This window comes from Epinephelus moara, chromosome 17 (assembly GCF_006386435.1).
Source record: "Epinephelus moara isolate mb chromosome 17, YSFRI_EMoa_1.0, whole genome shotgun sequence".
Lineage (NCBI taxonomy): Eukaryota > Metazoa > Chordata > Actinopteri > Perciformes > Serranidae > Epinephelus > Epinephelus moara.
Window position 1 is genome coordinate 28,744,051 of NC_065522.1, and position 23,156 is coordinate 28,767,206.

Below are 23,156 nucleotides of genomic sequence, written 5' to 3' on the forward strand. Positions count from 1 at the left end.
AGTGTACCCATCTTCTGATGGCTACTTCCAGCAGGATAACGCACCATGTCACAAAGCTCACATCATCTCAAACATGACAATGAGTTCACTGTATTCCAATGGCCAATGTGATGTCATCATGTCAATATGGACCAAAATCTCTGAGGAATGTTTCCAGCACCTTGTTGAATCTGTGACACCAAGAATTAAAAAGGGCGTCCAACCTGGTACTAGCAAGGTGTTCCTGTGTTTTACGCACAAGTGACCTCAAATTTCTGATTTTCAATCAGCCGATGACTCATTCATCACTGAAAGTCAGATTTCTCCTTCGCGACTGGATTTTTAAAGCCTCCCAAGTGAATACTGTTTCCACTAACACACTGGCAAACTGAGACGGATCCTGAACCCTCTAACCTATCTCTGAGAGTATTTCTTTCATTGAATCTATCAGTCACATCAGGTTTTATGGTTCAGGGCTCGTCACTGCTGCATGGGCCTCCCTGCTCGTCAGACCTTTGGGCTTCTGCCACCCTAAAATATTCTCTCTGTCTGTGTCGTTGTCTTTTTTGGACAATAGAGACAGAAGAGACAGAGATTAATGTGACATGAAACTGAGGCTTAAGGCCATGATAGTGTGGAAGGTGCCTGAGAAGCCCTAGAATATAGTTCCCATGGTCTTGTCGCTGCTGCTGTTCATCCACTGCACTCTGTGACACACTGAAGCCTCGGATACAAGTTGACAAATATAATTTTTTCTTTTTTTCCAATCGGTTGAGTCATTTCAAGTAAAAGTGGTAAAAAAACTCGCAAGTTCCAGCTTCTCAAATCTTAAATTTTGCCATTTTTCTTTGACTTATATGAAACTACACTAAATATATTTGGGTTTAAGTCTGTTGTTAACACAAAACATGCAACAGCAAGATGACACCTTCAGTTTAGGACACTGTGGTGGATATTTAGACCCCCCAAATTAATCCGTTAATCAAGGAAACAAGTGGCAGAATAATTGATAAATAAATAATAAATAATTGCAGTGTGTGGTGTGGTCAGAAGTTAGAAACATCACTTTCTAACGCATGAAATTCCATTCATAAATGCAGATGTTGGAGTTAAATTCTTTCCTTTATCATATATATATATATATATTGAAGTCCTCGTGTACCAGATTGCAGCAGATTATCTGGGACAGAACTGCAGAGGAAGTTCATAAAGAAAATTAAACTTTGATGAAGTTTTAACAAAAATATCTTCTGATTGAATCAGACAAACACTGAATAAATCAAACGGTTGCAGATGTTTGCCGGCTGTCAAACAGCTGTGTGACGTGTAAAGAGCTGGATGTGAAACGTAAACACTCTGCTGTCTATGAACTGTCATGTGCTCCGCGTTCCAGCTGCAGAAAAGCAGAGTGACGGCTCGCGATTTCCAACATGGTGACGCCGACGACGCCTGCGAGGCAGTAACGCAATCTAAAAAGAGACTTTTACTGTGTGTGTGTGTGTGTGTGAGAGAGTGTGTGTGTGGCTTGCAGTATTGTGTTAGCAAAGTAGCTCCCATTTTCCACGCCCATGCTTTCTCTGTCGCTTTCCCAGAGGCCTCCGGGACATTAGTAACATCTTTACAAGAGGAGGAGGGATGAAGGGAGAAGGGAGGAAACAATAAAAGATGGATGGATGGATGGATGGATGGATGGATGGATGGATGGATGGATGGATGGATGAGGGCAAAAATAAACTCTACCCTGTGATAAATATAGTGGTCAACACAGGAGGTAATAACCCCCATCCCACACTCAAATCATAAGAAAAGGTTTCAGGATGCTACTCTGTGTGTGTGCGTGTGTGTGTGTGCGTGTGTGCGTGTGTGTGTGTGTGTGTGTGTGTGTCCGATCCTTTAACCTTCAGGGCAAAACCCCAATTAATGATCAGACGAGACGTGGAGGAAGAGAAAAGATGGATGGATGCATGAATGACAGCAGGGATGGAGGATAGAAACCCAGCCGCCAGAAAAAATGTTGGCATTGTACGTTTCTGCAAAACACACGTAAATTACAGTTGTACATTATTTTGTGGCGGATGCATTGAAACCTTTCGTGTGGCGAAGGTGTGGTTAGGTCAAGGCACCGAATCTACTTGGTTATGGTTAGAAAAAGATCATGTTTCACTGGCACAAATGCCGCTGGAAAAGCAGGGATGGGTCAGTGAAGAACACCCAGGTTCAACAACATACCAGTCTTGTTGTTTTCTGGGCTTGAACATTTGTCTGCAGCTTGGCAACTGCCTCGCCCAAATGCTGCTAGGAAACAATGTGTTGGTGAGAAACAGGTTCAATGCCGCTGGGTAATGCCATGACGTGCCAGTTTCCGTGAAAAACACCCTGCTTTGGCGCCACAAACATCAGTGGAAATGCCGCAAAGGGTCGCCAAAAGCAAGCAGTGTTTTGTTTGTTTGTTGGTCGCTAACAGTGGTCTGCAGCTCGGAAATGCCGGTACAAAACAGCCATGTCAGTTCCACAAACAGTGGTAGAAATGCCGCAAAGGGTCGTCAACAAACAAACAGTGTTGTGGTTTGTTGGTCTCAAATGTTGCTGGGAAACGCCTTGATATGTTGGTGAAAAACACCCCGTCTCTGTGCCGCAAACGCTGCTGGGAAACACAAAAAACACCCAGGTTTGGTGCTGCAAACAGTGCTGGAAAAACACCTAAGTTCAGTGTCGCCAAAAAGGTCGAGACATAAAAAACACTTGCTGTTGTTTCGGCTTAAAAGGCACGGTTTGGCGAGGCGCATTCTCGCCAGAAACAGCAATGATGTCTCAGTAAAAACAGCATTTTGTCATGGCACTTTCGTGGCAGAGAAGCAGCGATGACTCAGTAAAGAACAACTGCTTTTTGTGCCCAAAGGTCGGCTGGAAAAACAGTGACGAGTCGCAACCAAACACTCACATTTGCTGCCTGAAAAGCTGCTGAGAAAACAGCCGTGATTTGATAAATCACAACAGGTTTCTTTTGTCGTTCTCCAACAGTGGTCTGCAGCTTGGCAAATGTCTCAACAAGGTGTCACGCCATCCAGCCTCCCCTCCACCTCCCGATGACAAAGTCAGCTCATATTTATGCCACTTTGGGAACATTGATGTGATACATATGAAACGTACTAACGTATACGTGGTTTGCAGAAACGTACAGTGTGAACAGTTTTTCTGGCGACTGTTGAGAGGAGAGACAGAGAGTAGACGGAGGAATGGATGAACAGTTTTACTCTGTGATGGCATGGATGTTGCTCTTCTCTCAAACCTACAAGATGCTGGAAGCTAAACAGAGTTACTTATCTTGGCCATGAACAGACATAATTTAGAAAAAGATCTCAGGTCTGCTGCACTTCATTTTTTTCCGTCACATGTTCCACAGATGAATTTCCAGCCAGCAGACTGAACAGTAAAGTTCAGTTTAACTCTATTCCGCTCTATTGAAACTAACTGCTCTGTTGTTCTGGGGGCGGCCATTTGTTTCCAGTAATCATCGGTTAGGCTTGTGTTCTCTTTATAATCGGTTACAGCTGCTCTGTCCCTCCTCTTCCTCCCTCTCTCTCTCATGACAAGTTAATGAGGGGCGTCCAGTGACCCCCGCCGGGGCGCTAAACGCCAGCTAGCAGACAGCAAACACTAAAAAAGAACCTTGTGTTGCGATGCACAAACGCTATCTCAGTAATTAGACAGATGACATGTAGAGGCACAGAGAGAAGAATGGGAGGAGGAAGAGATGGAGAGAGATTAAAGGAAGGAAGAGAGGAGGCAAGAGGGAAAGGATGAGAAGTAAAGGATGCAGAGGGATTATTGTGTGTATGTCCCTCCTACATTTTATTGGACTGAAGCAATGTTTCGATTTTACTGGGTCTTCATAGCAAATGGCTGGCATGCCAATGAACAAGGTACATGTACAGACTGACATCACATAAACTGATCAAAGGAAACAAAAATAAAGACTGGCAATAAAATAACTTAATCACCATCACTAAACAGGTAACCTTTACTGTATGTATGTCTCTGATCTTTTGTCTTATCGTACTTTGGCCAAAAAATATGATCACAACTGAGTCACGTAAAGAGGGCCAATTCTTCGGTTGAGGAAACAACAACCGACCCAAGTAACAGAAAAAATGTTGGCATTGCAAACCACAAATTTGTAACATTTGAACATAATTATGTCGTGGAAATGCCGCCAACATTTTGTTAAAAAACATCCAGTTGTGATGGTACAATCACTCCAGAAATGCTGCCAATACTTTGCTAAAAAACAAACAGTTTTGGTGGCAGAATTGTGCTGAAAATGGTGCTGATGTCTCGCTAAAACACCCCAGTTTTCATAGCACAATCACAACTGGAAATGCAGTCAGTGTCTCATGAAAAAATAACCACTTTTTGTTGCACAATTGCGGCTGTAAATGCTGCCAATGTGTCATGAACACCCAGTTTTGGTGGTACAATCTTGGATTGAATGCCATCCATATTTAGTTAAAAAAACAACCAGTTTTGACGGCACAATCACAGCTGGAAATGCAGTCAATGTCTCACGCAAAAATAACCACTTTTTGTTGCACAATCATGGCTGTAAATGCTGCCAATGTGTCACGAAAAACAACAACTAAAAAGCTAAAAACACAACCAGCTGTAGTGGCACCTTCATGGCTAGAAGTGCTGCTGACATCTTGCTATATAAAACTGTTTTGCTTATATAAATGCTGCCAATATTTTGCTAAAAAACAAACAGTTTTAGTGGCAGAATTGTGCTGGAAATGCTGCTGATGTCTCGCTAAAACACCCCAGTTTTCACAGCACAATCACAGCTGGAAATGCACTCAATAGCCATGTTTCCATCAGCCTGTTTAGATGCACATCTTGAAGTATCGCATCAGAAGATTATGATGGAAACACCAAAATTTGAATTAAAATCCCCTGATTTGCACAAACTAAAATATGCTTGCTTTAGCCGGGTTTTGGTTGATTCGAAAAAATGTTGATTCGCAAAACGGGGGATGGAAACAGTTATGTTCGAATTAAGTCTGACGTAGCGCACCTCTCTCCATGGTGATATCCACACTCCGGGTCGGGAAGGCCGTAATGCATTTACAAGCTGGTTGCCAACCGCCAGAAAACGTAGAAGAAGAATGCGAGACTTGTTTTGTTTCCGGTTCTGCAGAAAACTCACGCGAGTTCGTAGTTTTCACCAAAGTCTGTACATTTAATGGAAACACACAGGATTCGTATTTCTTTTAATGCGCATTTCCCAATGATTCGAATCACTTTTGGATGGAAACATAGTTACCCAGCAAGTAATAGTCATGATTTAAACGTATTGGCTATATTTAGCTCTGATTTAGTTTAGCTACATGTAACCCAAATCTAGCCGATTTAATTTTGAAATTGATTAAATGTAATTTTCACCATTGCATATGGCGTGCAGTATGATATTCAATCACGTATGTAGAGACAACAGTAATTAAAATATGTTTATCTCCATTTTTTGGACATGGTCTCTACATAGCTGTATAATTGATGACGTCTACACTTTGGCTATGGTTAGACGTCTACCAAATTTTCACTGACAGCCCAAATTCAGCCGTGATTTAGCCTAGATGTCAGGTCTTCATGTAGACGGCTATTAGACGCTTTTTAAACCAAAAAATGCTTGCTGGGATAATGTCTCACTAAAAAATAACCACTTTTTGTTGCAGTCACGACTGTAAATGCTGCCAACATGTCACTAAAAAACACCCAATTTTGCTCGTATAATCTAGCTAAAAAAAAAGACAAACAACTAGTTTTGGTGGGACAATTATGGCCGCCAATATTTCGCTAAAAAACACCAAGTTGTGATGGTACAATCATGGCTAGAAATGCTGCCAAGATCTAGCTAAAAAAAGAGTTTGGTGGTACAATCGTGGCTGGAAATACGGTCCATACTTAGCTAAAAAATAACCAGTTTTTGTTGCACAATCACGACTGTAAATGCTGCCAACATGTCACTAAAAAGCACCCAGTTTTGGTCGTATAATCTTGGCTTGAATGCTGCCCATATTTAGCTAAAAACAAAAAACAGTTTTGGTAGCACTATCATGGTTGCCAATATTTCGCTAAAAACCACCAAGTTGTGATGGCACATTCATGGCTGGAAATGCTGCCAACGTCTAGCTTAACAAAAAGAGTTTAGGTGGTACAATCACGGCTGGAAATACTGTCCATATTTAGCTAAAGGAAAACAAAACAGTTTTGGTGCCACAATTGCCGCTGGAATTGGTTGGTCTCAAACAGTGGTTAAGGCATTTACTTTTCTCATCTATGTGTGTGCAGGATTCAATGGCAGCTCTCCACCACAGGACTGGAGTTCACTCTCCGCACATATGACCTACGACAGAGAACACAGCATTACACAAACTCTCATTACACAAAGTGATCTAAGTAACAGAGAAATTGAGCTGCTGCACCACATCGTCTCGGGCCCCCAGAGTGTCCCTGGACTCCGGCTTTAAGAGCGTCTCAATTTTAAAAAATCCAATAATCCCTCTCCCTCTCTTCCTCCATCTTTAATTCTCTCTCAGCAAAAGGTTTTAGGCGGCGACTTCTTCAACAAAGTGTGTGGTCATCTGAAGCTGCTGGAGAAGGAGTACTTTGGGCTGGAGTTCAGACACCATGGTGGCAACTACGTAAGGAAATATATGACATATATGACCACACATACATGAAGAATTCTTTGTATTTCTCTGCCTTATAATGTGTTTGGTTGCAGGTGTGGTTGGAGCTGCTGAAGCCGCTCGCCAAACAGATTAAATGTAAGAAAGTCAGCTTCACTTTACAATAAGAAACAGTCTGGCATGCTGCTGTCAGGCTAAGATGACTAATGACTAAGGAGAAATTTGGACCAGTTAGGAACCACTGTTCTAGAGTTAAGATGACAACTTGCCATTTTAATGTCAAATTAAATGTCACGTTTTGGCTCCATTCACCTTTTAACATCAGGAATCTTTAACTTGAGTTTATGTCCTTTTTTGCTTACAGTTTAATTATTATTATTATTTATTTTATTTTATTTTTTTACCTGTGACACTTCCCTTTTCGTCTCTCTCTGCCAGACACCAACGATCTGTTCTTCAGGTTTATAGTGAAGTTCTTTCCACCAGATCCTGGACAACTAAAGAGAGGCCTCACCAGGTAACAGTGTTTGTTACTTACCCTTGTGTGTGTGTGTATGTGTGTGTGTGTGTGTGTGTGTGTGTATCTACTAAAAAACGAATGAAAACTGAGTTGCTGAACTTAAACTGGTGACTAGATATTTATTTTCCCTTTTCTAACATTTTACCTTCCGACATAAGAAAAGCAGATGTTTATGTTTCCTTCAGTGATCGTAGATTATCTTCTGTTGTGTGTTCATGTGTTCATGTGTGTGTGTGTGTGTGTGTGTGTGTGTGTGTGTGTGTAGGTATCTGTTTGCCTTACAGATAAAGCAGGACTTGTCTAACGGCAGTCTGACATGTAACGACAACAGCGCCGCCCTGCTGGTCTCTCACATACTGCAGTGTAAGCATTAAAATACTGCACACTTCAAACCTACGTTATGAATCTTTGAATCAACTATTCAGCAGTCTGATAATAATAATAAGCCTCTTCAGGCAAGGGCCAGTATTAGCAAGCAGATATCCGGCAAAGATGTGTAAAGAGAACTGGATACAGCTTTGGAGGCGGGGTCCTGTTCATTCCTATGGAAGTTGCTCATGTATAAAATGACCCAGATGATTGGCACTGCTTTTGCCAACCTGGTCTCACTCTGAAGTAGCCGAAATCTGGTGCTTGGTCAGTGACTTGCGATGTCAGACACCGATGAAAAAGCCATCCTTTTATGTCGGCCTGATACGCAGCCGGTCGCTATGTCAGGGGGGAAAGGTGGCAGAACAACAATGAAAGTTAAGGCAGGCGGAAGTCCGAGCAGGGCAGGCGGGAGGGGTCACAGATGAGTGCAACAACCACTGACTTTGACCCGGGAGAGTGGTATTCACTTCCCATAAGACTGTAATGCCAAACCCTTGGTGTTTCTCAAAGTCAAGGATGCGTCCTTGGTAGGACTGGGAGAACACACATTGGAACAGACTAGCAAGTACCAAGGTGTGCGTTACTGAAGAGACCCTGAAGGTAGAATTCAAAGGATCCTTGACATTGGAACAGGCCTGCAGTGGGATTTGATGACATAGCCTCCTTGAAATTCAGCCGTTTAAGGATCTGTCCTTGACTTTGAGAAGCACCACCTGTTCGTAACCATGTGTGTTTGTTGTTGAAGGTTAAAAACGTCAATTCACAGTGCTGTACCAGCGTAGTACGTTTATTTTGAAAGAGACTGCATGTAAACGTTACATTTCCTGTGAAAACTTCAGTGTATTTTGAAAGAAGACAATGCACGTAACAGGCAGAACTTGACACGGCATCCAACAACGTCAACAACCAATGCACCCAGGATACCTTGCACATTGTATTTCAACGTGGAAAGTCCATGACCAAACATTGATATGTGACGAGGTCGGAGTGAGAATTTGTTGCTTTCGCACTGTGTATCCCAAAGAGAAGGCTTCTGGCTGAGATGGCCACTTCTGGCTTAGCGCACCGCTAACTTGAGTGGTGATTGACTGATTAATGATTCAATCGTGCATCTCTTCAAGACTTTAGAAATGTTATCAGACTGAATGGATGAAATCCTGATCGTGAAATGAGTCATTTTGCGGGGCTGATGCCCAAAAACAATGAATCCACTGATTTACAGACGTCTCTTCTGACATATAAGTCAATAGGAAAAAGTATTTTGGGCCTCAAAGCATCTTGTGATGGTGCAACTCAAATTGGCTTCAATGCCCAGCACACTTCCTGTGGGCCTGATATCCGGGCCAAGACTTCCAAGACCAAGGCATCTGAGACTGCATTTCTGCCTCTTTTGCTCTCCACGTAGACCGTTACCTGCTGCTGAAACGTGATTAATCAATACTCCTAAGACCACAAACGGAAACTAGAACACTTCCGATACCAAAATCTTGTCCCGCTGCAAATATCTGTTCATAGAGATTTCTAAAATACAGTTATAGGCATAATTCAATTCATCTACTGTGTAGTACTTGAGAAACTGTTTTATGCGAATCATTAGCTGAGCATAAAGAAGAAAACTGTAACCTTTAACACCCTCATTCGTATCCTATCATATCTAAGACTTCTGGAACTGTACAGAGTTGGTTTATTAACATGTATATATTGTTTTACTTGGCATGTTTTTATGTATGTGTGTGTGTTGCAGCAGAGCTAGGGGACTATGACGAGGAGCTGGATGGTCACCATTTAGAGATGAAGCAGTACGTCCCCAACCAGGAATATCTAGACCACAAGATCATTAAGTTTCACAAGAGGCACAGGTACACGCAAAAACTGAACTGAGTCTGTGTGGAAGTTTTCACTGTGGATGTGTTATTTTCACCCAAATATCGCCACCAAAAGGGAGTAAACATATCGAAAGCCATATGCCTCTGTACGTCTATTTCGATGTTCGTATTAAAAGGTATTTTCACACTAGATCCCATGTGTGCTTTCATCCAATATAAATGATATATAAAAAATCTTAATCTTAAACACAAATGTGGTGTTTTACTCAGGAAAACTTTGCTTTGTATCCACGTTATTCCTAGCCCCCACGATACCTTGCGTGTATTATAGGTGAGGCTTCCGGAGCTGAACCGGAACTGGGGTTTTCCTATCGTAACGATACACTAACAGTTTTCTAATCCTCTTTTCTAGAGCGACTGGAAAATTAAACATGTGGAACACACCACCTGTTACACCTCAGACAGTTTAACGTGATTATACCTCTGCCACCTCTGACTGCCGTCTCACAGCATTTTTTGTGTTCCTTTTTAACCAAGCGTGTTAGCGATTAGCTTGCCTTGCTCCGTTAGCATATTACTAAATTTAACAGAGCCCGAGCTATCTTACGGTAAACATCTACTCCTAAAAAATTATTTACGATTTCTTACAACTCATGAAAAGACAGTAACACATGAGGTTAAAAATTGACATAATTCTGTATAAAAGTTAGCTCCATGTAAAGTGAATAAACATGACGTTTACCAGCTAATGCTCCGCTAATGACAGTTTACACATTTTTATCACTGCTGACTTATTAAATCTGAGATTTATTGAATGAAACATGACGCAGATTTCAGCAGCAGACCTTGGTAATATCAGTAATCTAAAGCGGTAGCAAAACAAATAACTTAAGGCATTTCCTTTACACAGCGCTGCCAGGTGGGAAATGTAGGATTATCGTACCAGAGACTCACAATTATCGTATTTTGAGGGAAATTATCGTACATCCGTCATAACAAAAATAACAATCCTACTGATGTGCTATAGGCAAATATAGTCACTCTAGTGTTTACTTTTTGGTTTACTTTTTTCCATTTTCCTTGCTTCTGTTTTTCCTCTTCTTCTTCTTCTTCTGTTTTGAATCTCATTCTCGCTCGACTTCCTGACGGGTCCTAGTGCCTCGTGGGGCGGGTACAGCTGACCATTCAGCCAATCGTACTCATTGTTCAGAGACAAACGTCACCCGTATCTAGTCTGGGGCCGTTTAGTGGCCGTTTTGGTAAGGAACCGGAACCAGGGCGAGAGAGAAAGGATCCGGAATTCGATGGATGCGCCTTTCTGTCAAATTAAAAATGCAGTGAAACTTTTTAATTTAAAAAATATAATTTACAAGAAAAGCCCCAAGCCATTAAGTTAACCTTTTTCTTTTATTGTAAATCGATGGTGCGCCAGAATTTTAAGATTTACTTTGGTGAACACTTTTACTTTGGTGAATTTGGTGAATTCCGGATCCGCTCTCTAGACCGGAACCAGAATCCAGACAAAATTCAGAGTGAATGGAAACCAGGCTCTTCCCCATACGTGAAAAGCCTGGTTACGCGAGGCTACCCGTATCTCACGCTAAGTAAAATGCGATTGGCTGGAAACATGTCACATGAGAACAAATGCCTTCAGGACTCACAAAAAAACTCCGGCATACTGATTACAACCACACATTCATGAAATGGTCAAATTATCGTACATTTGGCATTTTTTGGGATTATTGATCGTACATCATACAGAGTGCCTAATTATCGTACAAATACGATGATGGGCAATCTAACATTGTCAATCTAAAACGACAACAGATTCAGAGACTGGATACCTTCTCTCTCACCTCAAATGTTGTCAGAAACACATTTCAGTGAACTATTTTTGTAATATAAGAGTAGACGACCCATGTGCCCAGTTGCATGCCCATCAAGCATCCAATGCCGGGAAGCAGCACAACCTCTTACATTCAAATATGCACTTGTGGACACATACCAACCACTGGTGCAGTGGAGGCTATACCCAGGTCTACCGGATATACCCACCCCTTTTTCTGGCTATTTACAGTACAAAAAAAACTGTCAGCCAAAAAGACACTGGACTATATGGAAGAACATACCCACTTCCTCCTCAGCAACCTACCTACCTCATCGACTACCACCACACCACTGGTACCATCTTTCTCTCCCTCTTTAGAGGTGTTTCCCCAGGAGACTCCGACATCCACCTGCTGGAGGTGGCGAGGAAGCTGGACATGTACGGCATCAGGCCTCACCCCGCCCATGACGGAGAGGGAATGAGGATCAACCTGGCTGTCACACATTCTGGAGTACTGGTCTTTCAGGTATGTTGTTGATGGTCTCCAATACCATTTACCCACCAAAATTAACATGGGTATGTGATTTGTCTAAATGTGGCTCCTTTCTTTTATTGTACTGGTGTGTCACATTCTGCGTCAAGAGCGCAACGGAAAACAGGGTTAAAAAGGAAGTAGAAAGCAGCACGAAGGCCGGGGAAAATGTTATGGTGGTTACGTTCTTTCAAACTCGGTGCAGACTAATTTTGAATGTTTAGCACTGCTTGGACGGATGGTATTTTGTGGTGGTGCTTTGTTGCATCTCTCCAGAAAAGGTGTGAAAATTAGCATCTCCACCCGGGTGTCATGTTTCCATCACTGCCAATTGGAGCTGATCAGAGATGGAGTCGATTAATACGCGTGACTACTGCAGAGTCATTTATTGCCGGAGTCAATGCAGCAGCATGTTTTATCTGTGGTCTTACACTGAAGAACATATCAAAGCACTTTTTCTTCTGTGCTTTCTAGGGCAACACCAAAATCAACACGTTCAGCTGGGCGAAGATCCGCAAGCTGAGCTTCAAGCGCAAACATTTCCTCATAAAGCTACACGACAAAGTTGGGGTGAGGACCTGATGTGTTTGTTTCAAACTCCTTGAATGGGTGCACTGGACTGCCTCTGTTCAATATTTACATGTTTACATGTGCACATACTGTATGTGTCTGTTAATGGAAGTGTTTCATCTAGCCTTCATGTAAGGACACACTGGAGTTCTCCATGGCCAGTCGAGATGTGTGTAAATCCTTCTGGAAGACGTGTGTGGAGTACCACGCCTTCTTCAGACTGGCCGAGGAACCGAAGACAATACACAAAACGCTGCTGTCCTGTAAAGGCTCCAGCTTTAGATACAGGTAAACACACTCCACTGTGATTTCAAGGCGCACTCAGACTGATTTATTTTAAATCTTTCTTAAAACTACAGTTGTCTTTTTTCCCTCCTATTTCTGTCATATTCTTGTGTCTGCATGTTTAGAAAGTTTAGTTATATACCTAGTCTGTCAGTTGTTGAAACACACTGAACTGAAGCACAGAAAATGAGGCTCCAAGTGTGAACGGTTTGTCCGTGTCGTGTCCACTGACCTACAACTGACATATGAGAATCAGGACCCAGTTTATTCAGAGGTGCTATATCGTAGACAACTGGACTTGCTTGACTTTCTGCAAGACATTTTGCCTCTCATCCAAGAGGCTCCATGACGCTCCGGCGCAGTGCCCGCATCACATTTTTTGTCCTAGACACTAGATGTCAAACAAAGGCTGCAGACTGAGCTGTATTAAGTTGCTGTGAGCTGTAAATTCACCACTTCCAAGCGGAGGAGAGAGGATGATGCCGTCTCGGAACTTTATAGTGCAAAGACTCTCCCTCTCTGTGCCGCTGCATCTTGTCCACAGCTGACTGTGTCAAGGAGAATCGTGAAAGTCATGAGCGCTCACTCTGCATCAAAATCTGGGCAGATGTCCCCAGAAGTACACTTCACAGCACACTGACTAGCAAAATACAAACAGAAAAATAACTACTTGAAGCAATCTCAGGGGTCACTGACTGATGATTTGAATCTACGACTTTCAGGGACTTAAATAGGATGGTGATAATTATGAATTACTTCACAGTGTTATTTTTTTGTGTGGCAGTGGACGTACACAGAAGCAGTTGCTGGAGTGTATGGGATCAGGGGAGAAGAAGCCTTCACACTTTGAGAGGTGAGAATAAATTCACAAGTATACGTTAAATGTATCGGACTACTTGATCACCATTGACCTCTTTGATGAAAATACCTCCATTAAGGGTGTAAAGAGTGCACTGATCCACCAACAACAAACACAGGAGCTATAAAAACTATTTTTTTCTTTTACCAACGACCAAACTAATGTTGTGTGTCTCTAATTCATTCCCTCTCAACTACTCACGTATCCCTTCTCATGTCATTGAATTTGTTGTGTCGCTATTTTCGCTCTTTAGCCAAAAGATGATACAATAATGTTCAAATCTTTGATTACTTCCTTGGTTTGGAGGTCAAGAATCAAATATATCAAAGAAACATTTGGAAAACAGAGCTTTTCTTTTTCTGCTCTTTATCCAGGACTTACTGTCAGTCAGACTATGATCCCCGACAGTGTCGCTCCTCCCCTGATCTCCTCACAGACGTCTCTAAACAGGTAATAAAAACTACCATCTATGCACATACAATTCATGTACCTAAGAAGTAGAGGCACATTAATTAGTCAATTAATTGCTAAGTCCATCGATGGAAGATGATATGGCAATTATTTTGATGATCGCTGATTGTTAGAGTCATTTTGCAAGCAAATGCAACAGTATGGGCAAGCCTAATGTTTGTGCGTCTTACCTCCGCAGATGTACGAGCACTCCCGTCCGTTCACCCAGTCGGGTCATGCTATGGCGGTCTGCAGTCAGGACGAGTTGGACCCACATCACAGAGGCATAGACATCGAAATAGTTGGAGGAGGTGCTAAACGCAGCCAATCATCCGTCGAGGTCACCCAGAGGACTCGCCCTCTCTCCCAAGTCACCCCCGTCTCTCCCTCATCTCTACACCAGTCAACCCCATCACCCAAAATCAGATCTGCCTCCACATCTGTGATGGATGACATGAGGGGGGGACGGATTGGGGCGCAGCGCCAAGCCCAAAGGCTAGCTGGTGTCTATGGCAACCGGTCACGCCGTCGGCCCAACCCCCAGCCACACCCGGATGCCGCTCAGCAGCTGGTTCTTCTCTACCCAAACAGTCCTGCCTACCAGTATCACCCCATCCTCCCAACGTTCCCATTAGCCGGTCCCTCGCCTCTCAACCGACACCCCTACTTGTCGGACTACGTTGCCGTTTCCTCACTGGAGCGTTTCCCGCATGCAAGGAGACGGGATTATGTGACGATGGATGGCCTGACGCGGCCGCCTTTCTATCCGTTAGGTCATGATTCGCCTTCCCTCTCGCCAATCAGGAGGAACCTCCGCCCCTCTGGCTCAGGTGGGCTGGGATTGGCACGGGTGTATCAACCAGGGAGCAACGGAGCGAGGCACTTGGGTGTTGGACACACAGAGGCGGGGCATTACAGCGATGACTCCAACTTCCTCCCAGGGCTGCCTCGCCGGGTGGCTAGCCAACCAGATGTCAAGTTTCACCTCTCAAGGAGTTCTAACCCCGCCTTTAACCCTGCCTCTGAGTTCCGTCCCCTTGGTTACTACCCCCACCTGACTCGCCCCTCCCGACCCACCTACCTCCCACTAAGCTCCTCCCCTCTGCCTGATCGACCGACCTCGCTGTGCATGATCGGAGGCACCACAGGAAGCTACAGTGACTCAGACCCAGAGGTTTTCTATCCGTATTACTGTCCACCACCCCCGCTGGGGAAAGTGGTACGATCTGCTGGACTTGCCAGGATGAGGTTCTCCTCGGGGAGCCTCCAGCTGGATGAGGAGGAGGAAGGGGAGGAGGAAGAGGAGGAGGAGGCAGGAGCAGTGAAGGAGAAAGCAAAAAGGGAGTTAAAAGGGGAAGAAGAGAAGACAGAGAAGACAAAAGGAGGTGACGAGACTAAAGGTGCTACAAAGATCACTGAAGTCACACTGTAGATAAAGACGACTACAAAGGTTCATGATGTGATCACTCAAAATTGGCAGGATGGTTTTCGAAGAAAAAAAATCCACCACAGACTGTAAAATAAATAATTCTAATAAATGTGATGGGTTCATATGTACAAGGTGTACAGTTTTTGATGTGCACTGTCAGATGACGTACTGTTTATGCCTTGTTTTTGCGAAAACCTCAGCTTCTGAAAACGAACACCAGCTGCTCTTTAGTAATCACTTTTCTGGGTACAAGTTAGCATATTTTGAGGATTGAAATATGTACCCCTCCTAGCTGACCATCGAAGGTCAATGACACTGTATAGTGACTGAACTGGTTGACAGTTTATTACAATTTTCAACTGGCCATCAGTTTGATTGGTTATCGTACTAGAGCTGGGCTTTGTGTCTGTATGATGTGTAAGATGACATTATGAAAACTGAGTCACCACAAGGTGAACAAACAGGTTACTTTCAGTCCAAAAGTTATAGTCTGCTACATTAGATGTCTTGACTCATGATGACAGTCTCAAATTACGATGTGTTGCTTAGGTGACTAGCTAACTCACAGCGCACAGTGCATTTCGCTAACTTAAGCTAGCCAACTGTGTTCACAATGAATTTAGTCTCATTTTCGTATCTGACCATCAGTTTGATCAGTAATTGTAAAAGTGCTGGGCAAAATCTTTGTTTCTATGGTGTGTAAAATGTCAACATCATGAAAATTGAGTTACCACAAGGTGCAGAAAAAGGTTGCTTTTAGTCAAAAAGTTATACTCCACTATAGGCTATTATCTTTCTTGACTCATGAAGAAAGTCTCATCAACTGCCGTGTGAAACCTGTTGCAACTACAGGGGGCTAGCTAACTCTGGCACAGTGAATTTATCTAACTTAAGCTAGCTAACTCTGGCACAGTGAATTTAGCTAACGTAAGCTAGCTAACTCTGACACAGTGAATTTAGCTAACTTAAGCTAGCTAACTCTGGCACAGTGAATTTAGCTAACTTAAGCTAGCTAACTCTGGCACAGTGAATTTAGTCTTATTTTTGTATCTGGCCAGTTCCAGGGGGTTTTGTTCTAGCCCTGGGCAAAATTTTTGTTTCATATGTTGTATTTGTTCTAGAACGGGATCATAGAACTATGATGTGTGAAATGTCAACATCATGAAAACTGAGTTACCACAAGGTGCACAAAAACCAATGGGATATGGTTTCCTTTAATCAAAAAGTTGGAGTCCACTTTAGGCTATTAGCTTTTTTGACTCATGATGAAAGGGGAACTGCCCATTGGTTCGACATCCCATTGTTCCGACCATATTAAACTCATTGTTCCAAAGTCCGTTCCGAAATCATCATGATGCCCTGTGGTTAAGGTCTGGTTAGGTTTAGGTACAAAAACCACTTGGTTAGGGTCAGGAAAAGATCATGGTGTGGGTTAAAATGAAAAAGAAAGTGACAAACACATAAGCCGTGAGCCTGCTCTGCCTCAAGCCGGTCGCAGCGCACCATACGCCCGCCGCGAGCCGTTCAGCACCACGGACAGTCGGACTAATGGGATGTCGAACCAATGGGCTGTCGAACCAAGGACATGGACCCGATGAAAGTCCCCTAAACTGCAATGTGAAGCCTGTTGCAGCTACAGGTGGCTAGCTAACTCTGACACAGTGAGTTTAGCTTACTTGGGCTAGTTAGTTCTGTTCATGCTGGATCAAAGATCATTTATGAAACAGAAATACTAGAAAACATTCTGCACACTTGTGATTGTTGATGAGGCACTATAGCCCCGTTTCCACCAAACACTTTCGGCAAGTACATTTGGATCCAAAAGTTACCCTTCAAACATGGTATCTAGACCATAGGTCACCTTCCTCAAACAGTTCTCACTGCTCTGTCCAGCACTCACTGTATTTCCTCCTTTATCACTCTGCATCTGGTTTATCGTCCACAGAACGAGGCTGCACGCTGACATTTTCAGAACAAAACAGAACAGGCTGCAGTGAGAGTCTCTCTCCATGGGATATTTAAAAAATATGGCGTTTGTGCATTTAGTCCTTCTCAGGTAAGCGCAGGGGGCTTAGTGTTGCCGGAGCCCACAGATTCTCTGATTAGAATATATGCTGTTCACATAGTCTGATCCAAATTAATATATATTTTTAAAGTCTTGAAGATTCACTCATTACTAAAAGGGTCTATCATCCATGAGACAATAAAAACTAAAGCAATAAAGTTGTCATATCGGAATTTAAGATGTGCTGATGGATTCATGTCGTCAACTCATACATTGAGTTCCACCTTAAAAGTTGCCGGGTTTTCCAACTTTTGGAACAACATTTCTTGCTAGTGAGTGTTGCAGTAATAACCCAGAAATAAGTTAGCATTTTAGCACTCCCAGTTCCCTTGTTTTCAGGTCAATGGGTTTTTTAATGGTTGCTTGGTTAGATGCCTGAAATAAGATCTGTGGTTAACACAAGCTAAAGGGACTTTACTGTTTCGTTCTAGGACATAAAACACATCAGTACCACTCCTGAATTTCGAAGCTTCTGGGCGTCTATAAAAAGGCAGCTAAATGAGTCTACAAAACGTCACCACAGCAAAATTACCTTTACAGCTGTGTTGTAATGGAGAGTTATAGTAGACTATTACCACTGGAATCACATTTACGCTTCAAAAATTATAGAGGTTGTGTTTATTTGCCTCGATTATCTTGCAACTTTGCTAAAAATAAGTCGGATTCCACAGGAACTAAACTTTTTAAGACTTCAATATGACGTCTTGTCGATGTGATGCGTAAAACATACTGGGTAACTTTCTGAATGCTGTAGCAGGTTATCTTATTTTATATGAATGGTTCTTGTGAATTCTGTAGAAAAATGTGAAGGAAGAATTTGTTTTTGTTTTTTGGTTAAGCCTGTGTAACGTAACTGCATTTGCTAATAAAGGATTATACAAGGAAAAAAATTGAGGTTAAATCAATACAATTCAACAGACTTACAAATTAAATTAATCAAGTTTGCTCTCTACAATTTATTATATTATTGTTGGGTATTGTCACCCAAGCAATTATATCAAATTGTTGACACATTAAACACATTAAAATAAAGCGAAAATTGTCAGAAAACTTCTCATACCTCAACATTTCTAAAATTTGATCAGAGAAAATCACATTTTAGTAAAGATATAAAAGTTAAAACACAACATGTTTCTCAATCAAACTTAAATATTTATTCATAAAACTCTAAGTCCCGCTACAAAAAAAACAGAGTACACTTATGTAAAATCTTACATCTTTCATTTTACATTTCCCCCCTCAACAAGCATTGTCGTATCCCTTATGATATATAAAAGACGAAAATATACAATGACCAAGTTTTATAGTGTCTTTGGTACAAACTATCAGTAATATCTTTGATTACAGCTCCCTTCATGCTCTTGAAAAGGACCTTTCCAATGATAGGTGTTAAAAACAATGTCCTTAAACATCAAGCATTATGTTAAGAATCAGATCTGAGTTCTCAACATTTTCCCAAACTGCATAGTGAAAAAGGACAGTCTTTTCACGCGCGGGTGAAGGACCTTTGTGTGGTTGTGTCTTGATTGCAGTTCCGAGAATATGTTTCTTTTTTATTATTTCCACTGAAATCTTATTTCAATCAGACACTTTGAACTACACACATCCCAAAACATGAATCCCAGAAGGAAATCTAAACCAACTGTAAAGTTTCATCCAGACCAACACAACTATTCATTTAGACCACTCATTTTTAATTAAGCTAATGACTGGGTAATGCTACTGGTTGTGCCACCAAACACAAAATGACACAGATTTTATTTTAATGGCAACCATTTTTAACATTGAAGTTGTAACTTCACCTTAAGTAGCAATGACTTTCATAACTTTGAGGATTTTAGATGTATTTTAGAGTTAAATTTTACTAGTTACTTCGGAAACAGTTTCTACAGTTAGAAAACTAGTTGCCTAGCCAGACTAACGTCTCGTAGGAGACCTTAGAGAAAGTGAAATTAAAATGGGTCTCAATTCTTAATTTTGTTGTTTTAACAGTTGAATAAACTTGTGGATTTTAGACAATATTTTGAAAACAGTTACAACAGCAGTTAGCTAGCTAGCTTACTTGTTAGCAAGCAACTAGCTGGACTAGAGTGTCTTAGCTCCCAAAAGTGAAATAAAAATGGGTCTCAAGTCTTAATTTTGTTGTTTTAACAGCTGAGTAACCTTGCGGATTTTAGACATATATATAATAGTTAAATTTAGCTAGTTGTTTTGAAAACAGTTACAACAGCAGTTAGCTAGCTAGCTAGCTTACTTGTTAGCGACCAACTAGCCAGAATAGAGTCTCATAGCTCCCAAAAGTGAATTAAAATGGGTCTGGATTTCTAAAATCGTTGTTTTAACAGCTGAATAAACTTGAAGATTGAAGGCATATTAAATAGTTAAATTTAGCTGGTTATTTTGAAAACAGTTACAACAGCAGTTAGCTGGCTAGCTTAATCGTTAGAAAACTAGCTGCATAGCCGGACTAGAGTCTGGTGTCTCCCACAAGTGAAATAAAAAATGGGTCTAGATTCTTAACGTTGTTTTACTGTTGAATAAACTTCAGTATTTTAGGCATATTCAATAGTTAAATTTAGCTAGTTCTTGTGGAAACAGTTACAACAGCAGTTCGCTAGCTAGCTTAATTGTTTGGAAGCCACTAGCTGGGTGAGAGTCTGGTAGCTCCCTAAAAGGTCTAGATTCCTAATATTTTTATTGTTTGTTTTTGGCAAGTTTTTTTTTTTACTGGGGAAACTTGAAAAAAAAAAAATATATATCTCAAGTGTATTTAATATTAGGGTCACCTTCAATGTTGAAAATAATTCCCATATGAATCTGTCAGCAAAACTAAAACTGTTCTAGTGGTGGATAACATTATTAGTAACATTTATTATTTCCCATGGCTTTAAAAATCAGAGCTACAACGACCACATTAAACTATGAAAACTGAAAATTTCACGTGTTAGGCTTTACAGGGTAGATCTGACATTGATTGATTTCCGGGATCAGGGAACTGTAATTCAAAGCATTTCTGAGGACAACAAAAAATATGTAATATTGGCATATAATCTGTCTCAAGTGCTACTGAACAAACATATTGACATCTACAAAATCAAGACTTATCATGACACAGAACATACCACTGCTGATGGACAAGAACCCTCTTCTATATGTATTTTTTTTCTGTGTGCGGTTTCAACGAAAACATCTCCACTAAAAAAGTGACGTCTACTTTTAGAAAATGAGTGCATAAATAATTAAGGCACATTATGGTAATTTAGAAGGTTCAAACATAACTTAAAAAGACTTAAGTTTGAGCAAAAAGAGAAGTTCAAGACCCTAAAAAAGGAGAAACGAAAACCACAAATCCAACTGACATCTTAGTTTGTTTTTCGAAACTTCACACAAGTTGATTTAAAAAAAATGCAGCTGTCTTTCAAATCCAACTTTGGGAGAAAAAAGGTCTTCAACCAACAGCAGTGAATATATATTTATAATATATAGTGTATATATTACATTAGTAGTGTGTGTGTATGTGTTTGTGTGTGTGCATGTGTATGTGTATGTGTGTGAGATGTGTGTGTACAGCGAGAAGACATCGCACAGCAAATCTCCTCTGTTTCCAAATCGTCCAGCAGCGTCACCGTACGGAGACACAGTCTCTCCCCCCATAACGTACTTCCTTTTCCGATCCATTTTCGAGTCCTTCAGTTGGTCGTGAATCTAAAGGGAGGGGGACAGAGATCGAGAAGGAGGGAGAGACAGCAAAACATTTGGTAAACAAATGATCCGATGGACACACAAAAAGAATCTTAAGACATTTAAACACACTGGGTCTCATTCATGAAATAAAAAAACGCAGTACTCAAAACCTGCTTTGGATTAATGAACACCGCAGAAAACTCGGATTTGATGGTAGGTACACGTGTATGTTCGTGAATGCCAATCAATCGTAAAGTGACGAGAATAAGTTTGACAATAAAAATGAAGAAAAACACCAGAATTACAAGGAAATTAGTAACAAAAGGAGCAGGTAAAAGCACACAAAGAAACAAAGAAACAGGAAAGTAAGACGTACTTCTGGTACCTGGCAATAATGTGCGTGACCATCCTGTCCGTGATGCCTGGACAGACTTCTTCAGCCAGTCGGATGTTGCGTTCCAGCTCCTCAATGGCCAGTCGCTGCTCAGAGTGCTCCTTGTGCTGCTGCTTCAACTACAGGAAGAAGATAGGAAATAAATTTCGGCCATCTGCTACAGTAGGGTCGACTTCTTATTTTGCCGGTCTGATCCGGTGTACGAGTTTATACCAGTTTGGTTTCATCAGCGACCTGTGCTGACAGCATCACGGTGCTAAATCCAACCTGTACTGCATAAGTTATAAGCACTATGATAACGTGATTAGTATTAATATAGAGTGTGACATTTCGATTTACTGGTCCATCTATGTCCCAACCCTCACCTATGGTCATGAGCTCTGGATAGTGACAGAAAGAATGAGGTCGTGGATACAAGCACCCGAAATGAGTTTCCTCTGTAGGGTGTCTGGGCTCAGCCTTAGAGATAGGGTGAGGAGCTCGGACATTCGGAGGGAGCTCGGAGTAGAGCCGCTGCTCCTTCACATCAAAAGGGGTCATTTGTTCGGGTATTTGATCAGGAGCCTCCTGGGTGCCTCCTGTTAGAGGTGTTCCAGGCACGTTCCATTGGTAGGAGGCCCCGGGACAGACCCAGAACACGCTGGAGGGATTACATATCTCATCTGGTCTGGGAACGCCTTGGGGTCCCCCAGGAGGAGCTGGAAAGTGTTGCTGGGTGCTTTGCTCAGCCTGCTGCCCCCGCAACCCTACCCCGGATAAGTGGATGAAAATGGATGGATGGATGGATGGATGGATGAATGGATGGATGGATGGAGTGCTAAAGGGATAACGTTTTTTTTGTAGGCCAATGCGAAAGTTAGCATCGTCCTGATTCCCTCGTCAAAAAGCAGATGAGATTTTTCCATTGGATTTTGGACTAATGAAGTAAATAAGCTCCGTGGCAAACAAACATATATGATAAATAATGACACGTTATGTTTGGCAAGATAATCTTCACAGATGACACCACTTTTATGATTATCGAAGCTTAAATTCAATTGCCACAAGTAAAAAGCTAACGTTAGGTAGTAAACAAACTACACCACGCTCACGTCTTTGGGTGCTTTCACACCTGCCCTGTTTGGTTCGGTTCAATCAAACTCAAGTTCCTTTGCCCCCTCAGTGCGGTTCGTTTGGGCAGGTGTGAACACAGCAATCACACTCAGGTGTGCACCAAAACAACCGGACCGAGACCACCTCTTCAAGAAGGTCTCAGTCCGGTTACAAACGAACTCTGGTGCGGTTCATTTGTGGTGAGACTAAAGTAAGTGTGACACCTAGTAGTAAAATTTGGTACACCAGTCCAGTTTGGTGTTTGGCTTAATATCAAACCAGTTTGAAAATGTTTACACTGGCCCAACCCCACCAGCCGCACCCTTTTCTTTGTACAACTCAAACTAATGTCAGGTCGTCAGTGTTGTTTTCAGGAATTTGAACACATCGTTAGCTTTTAAAGCCTCATTTAAAGACACAAAGTGTGCTGCAAACGCCTCCGAAAATGACACAAAATAGGATGGTTGTATATTTTCATGTGTATGTACTAACCTCAGTGAATACAGGAGAGATGACTGTGGTCAGACTGGCAGATTTACTCAGCTGATCCTGACCCTGCACAGAAGAAGATGAAGAGGAGGAAGAAGA

General features: G+C 41.9%; 2 protein-coding genes across 3 annotated transcripts in view; one reads left to right on the top strand and one right to left on the bottom strand.

Moving 5' to 3' along the window:
- Positions 1–15,336, top strand: part of LOC126404580 (FERM domain-containing protein 7) — a 16,694-nt gene extending 1,358 nt beyond the window's left edge. The window contains exons 2-12 of the mRNA XM_050067926.1: positions 6,570–6,674; positions 6,758–6,800; positions 7,101–7,179; positions 7,448–7,545; positions 9,299–9,413; positions 11,587–11,734; positions 12,215–12,310; positions 12,435–12,598; positions 13,380–13,448; positions 13,829–13,904; positions 14,104–15,336. Coding sequence (XP_049923883.1) covers positions 6,570–6,674; positions 6,758–6,800; positions 7,101–7,179; positions 7,448–7,545; positions 9,299–9,413; positions 11,587–11,734; positions 12,215–12,310; positions 12,435–12,598; positions 13,380–13,448; positions 13,829–13,904; positions 14,104–15,336 — 2,226 coding nt within the window. The remainder of the gene's footprint in view (positions 1–6,569; positions 6,675–6,757; positions 6,801–7,100; positions 7,180–7,447; positions 7,546–9,298; positions 9,414–11,586; positions 11,735–12,214; positions 12,311–12,434; positions 12,599–13,379; positions 13,449–13,828; positions 13,905–14,103) is intronic.
- A 3,193-nt stretch (positions 15,337–18,529) lies between these two features.
- stk26 (serine/threonine protein kinase 26) overlaps positions 18,530–23,156 on the bottom strand; it is a 40,104-nt gene continuing 35,477 nt past the window's right edge. The window contains exons 10-12 of one of the 2 annotated variants that reach the window (XM_050067937.1): positions 23,061–23,123; positions 21,468–21,595; positions 18,530–21,103 (exon numbers count right to left, since the gene is read on the bottom strand). In XM_050067937.1, the coding sequence (XP_049923894.1) occupies positions 21,088–21,103; positions 21,468–21,595; positions 23,061–23,123 (207 nt within the window). In that variant the 3' untranslated portion in view covers positions 18,530–21,087. Of the gene's footprint in view, positions 21,104–21,458; positions 21,596–23,060; positions 23,124–23,156 lie in introns of both variants that reach the window. The other variant, XM_050067936.1, reaches the window with a different exon arrangement.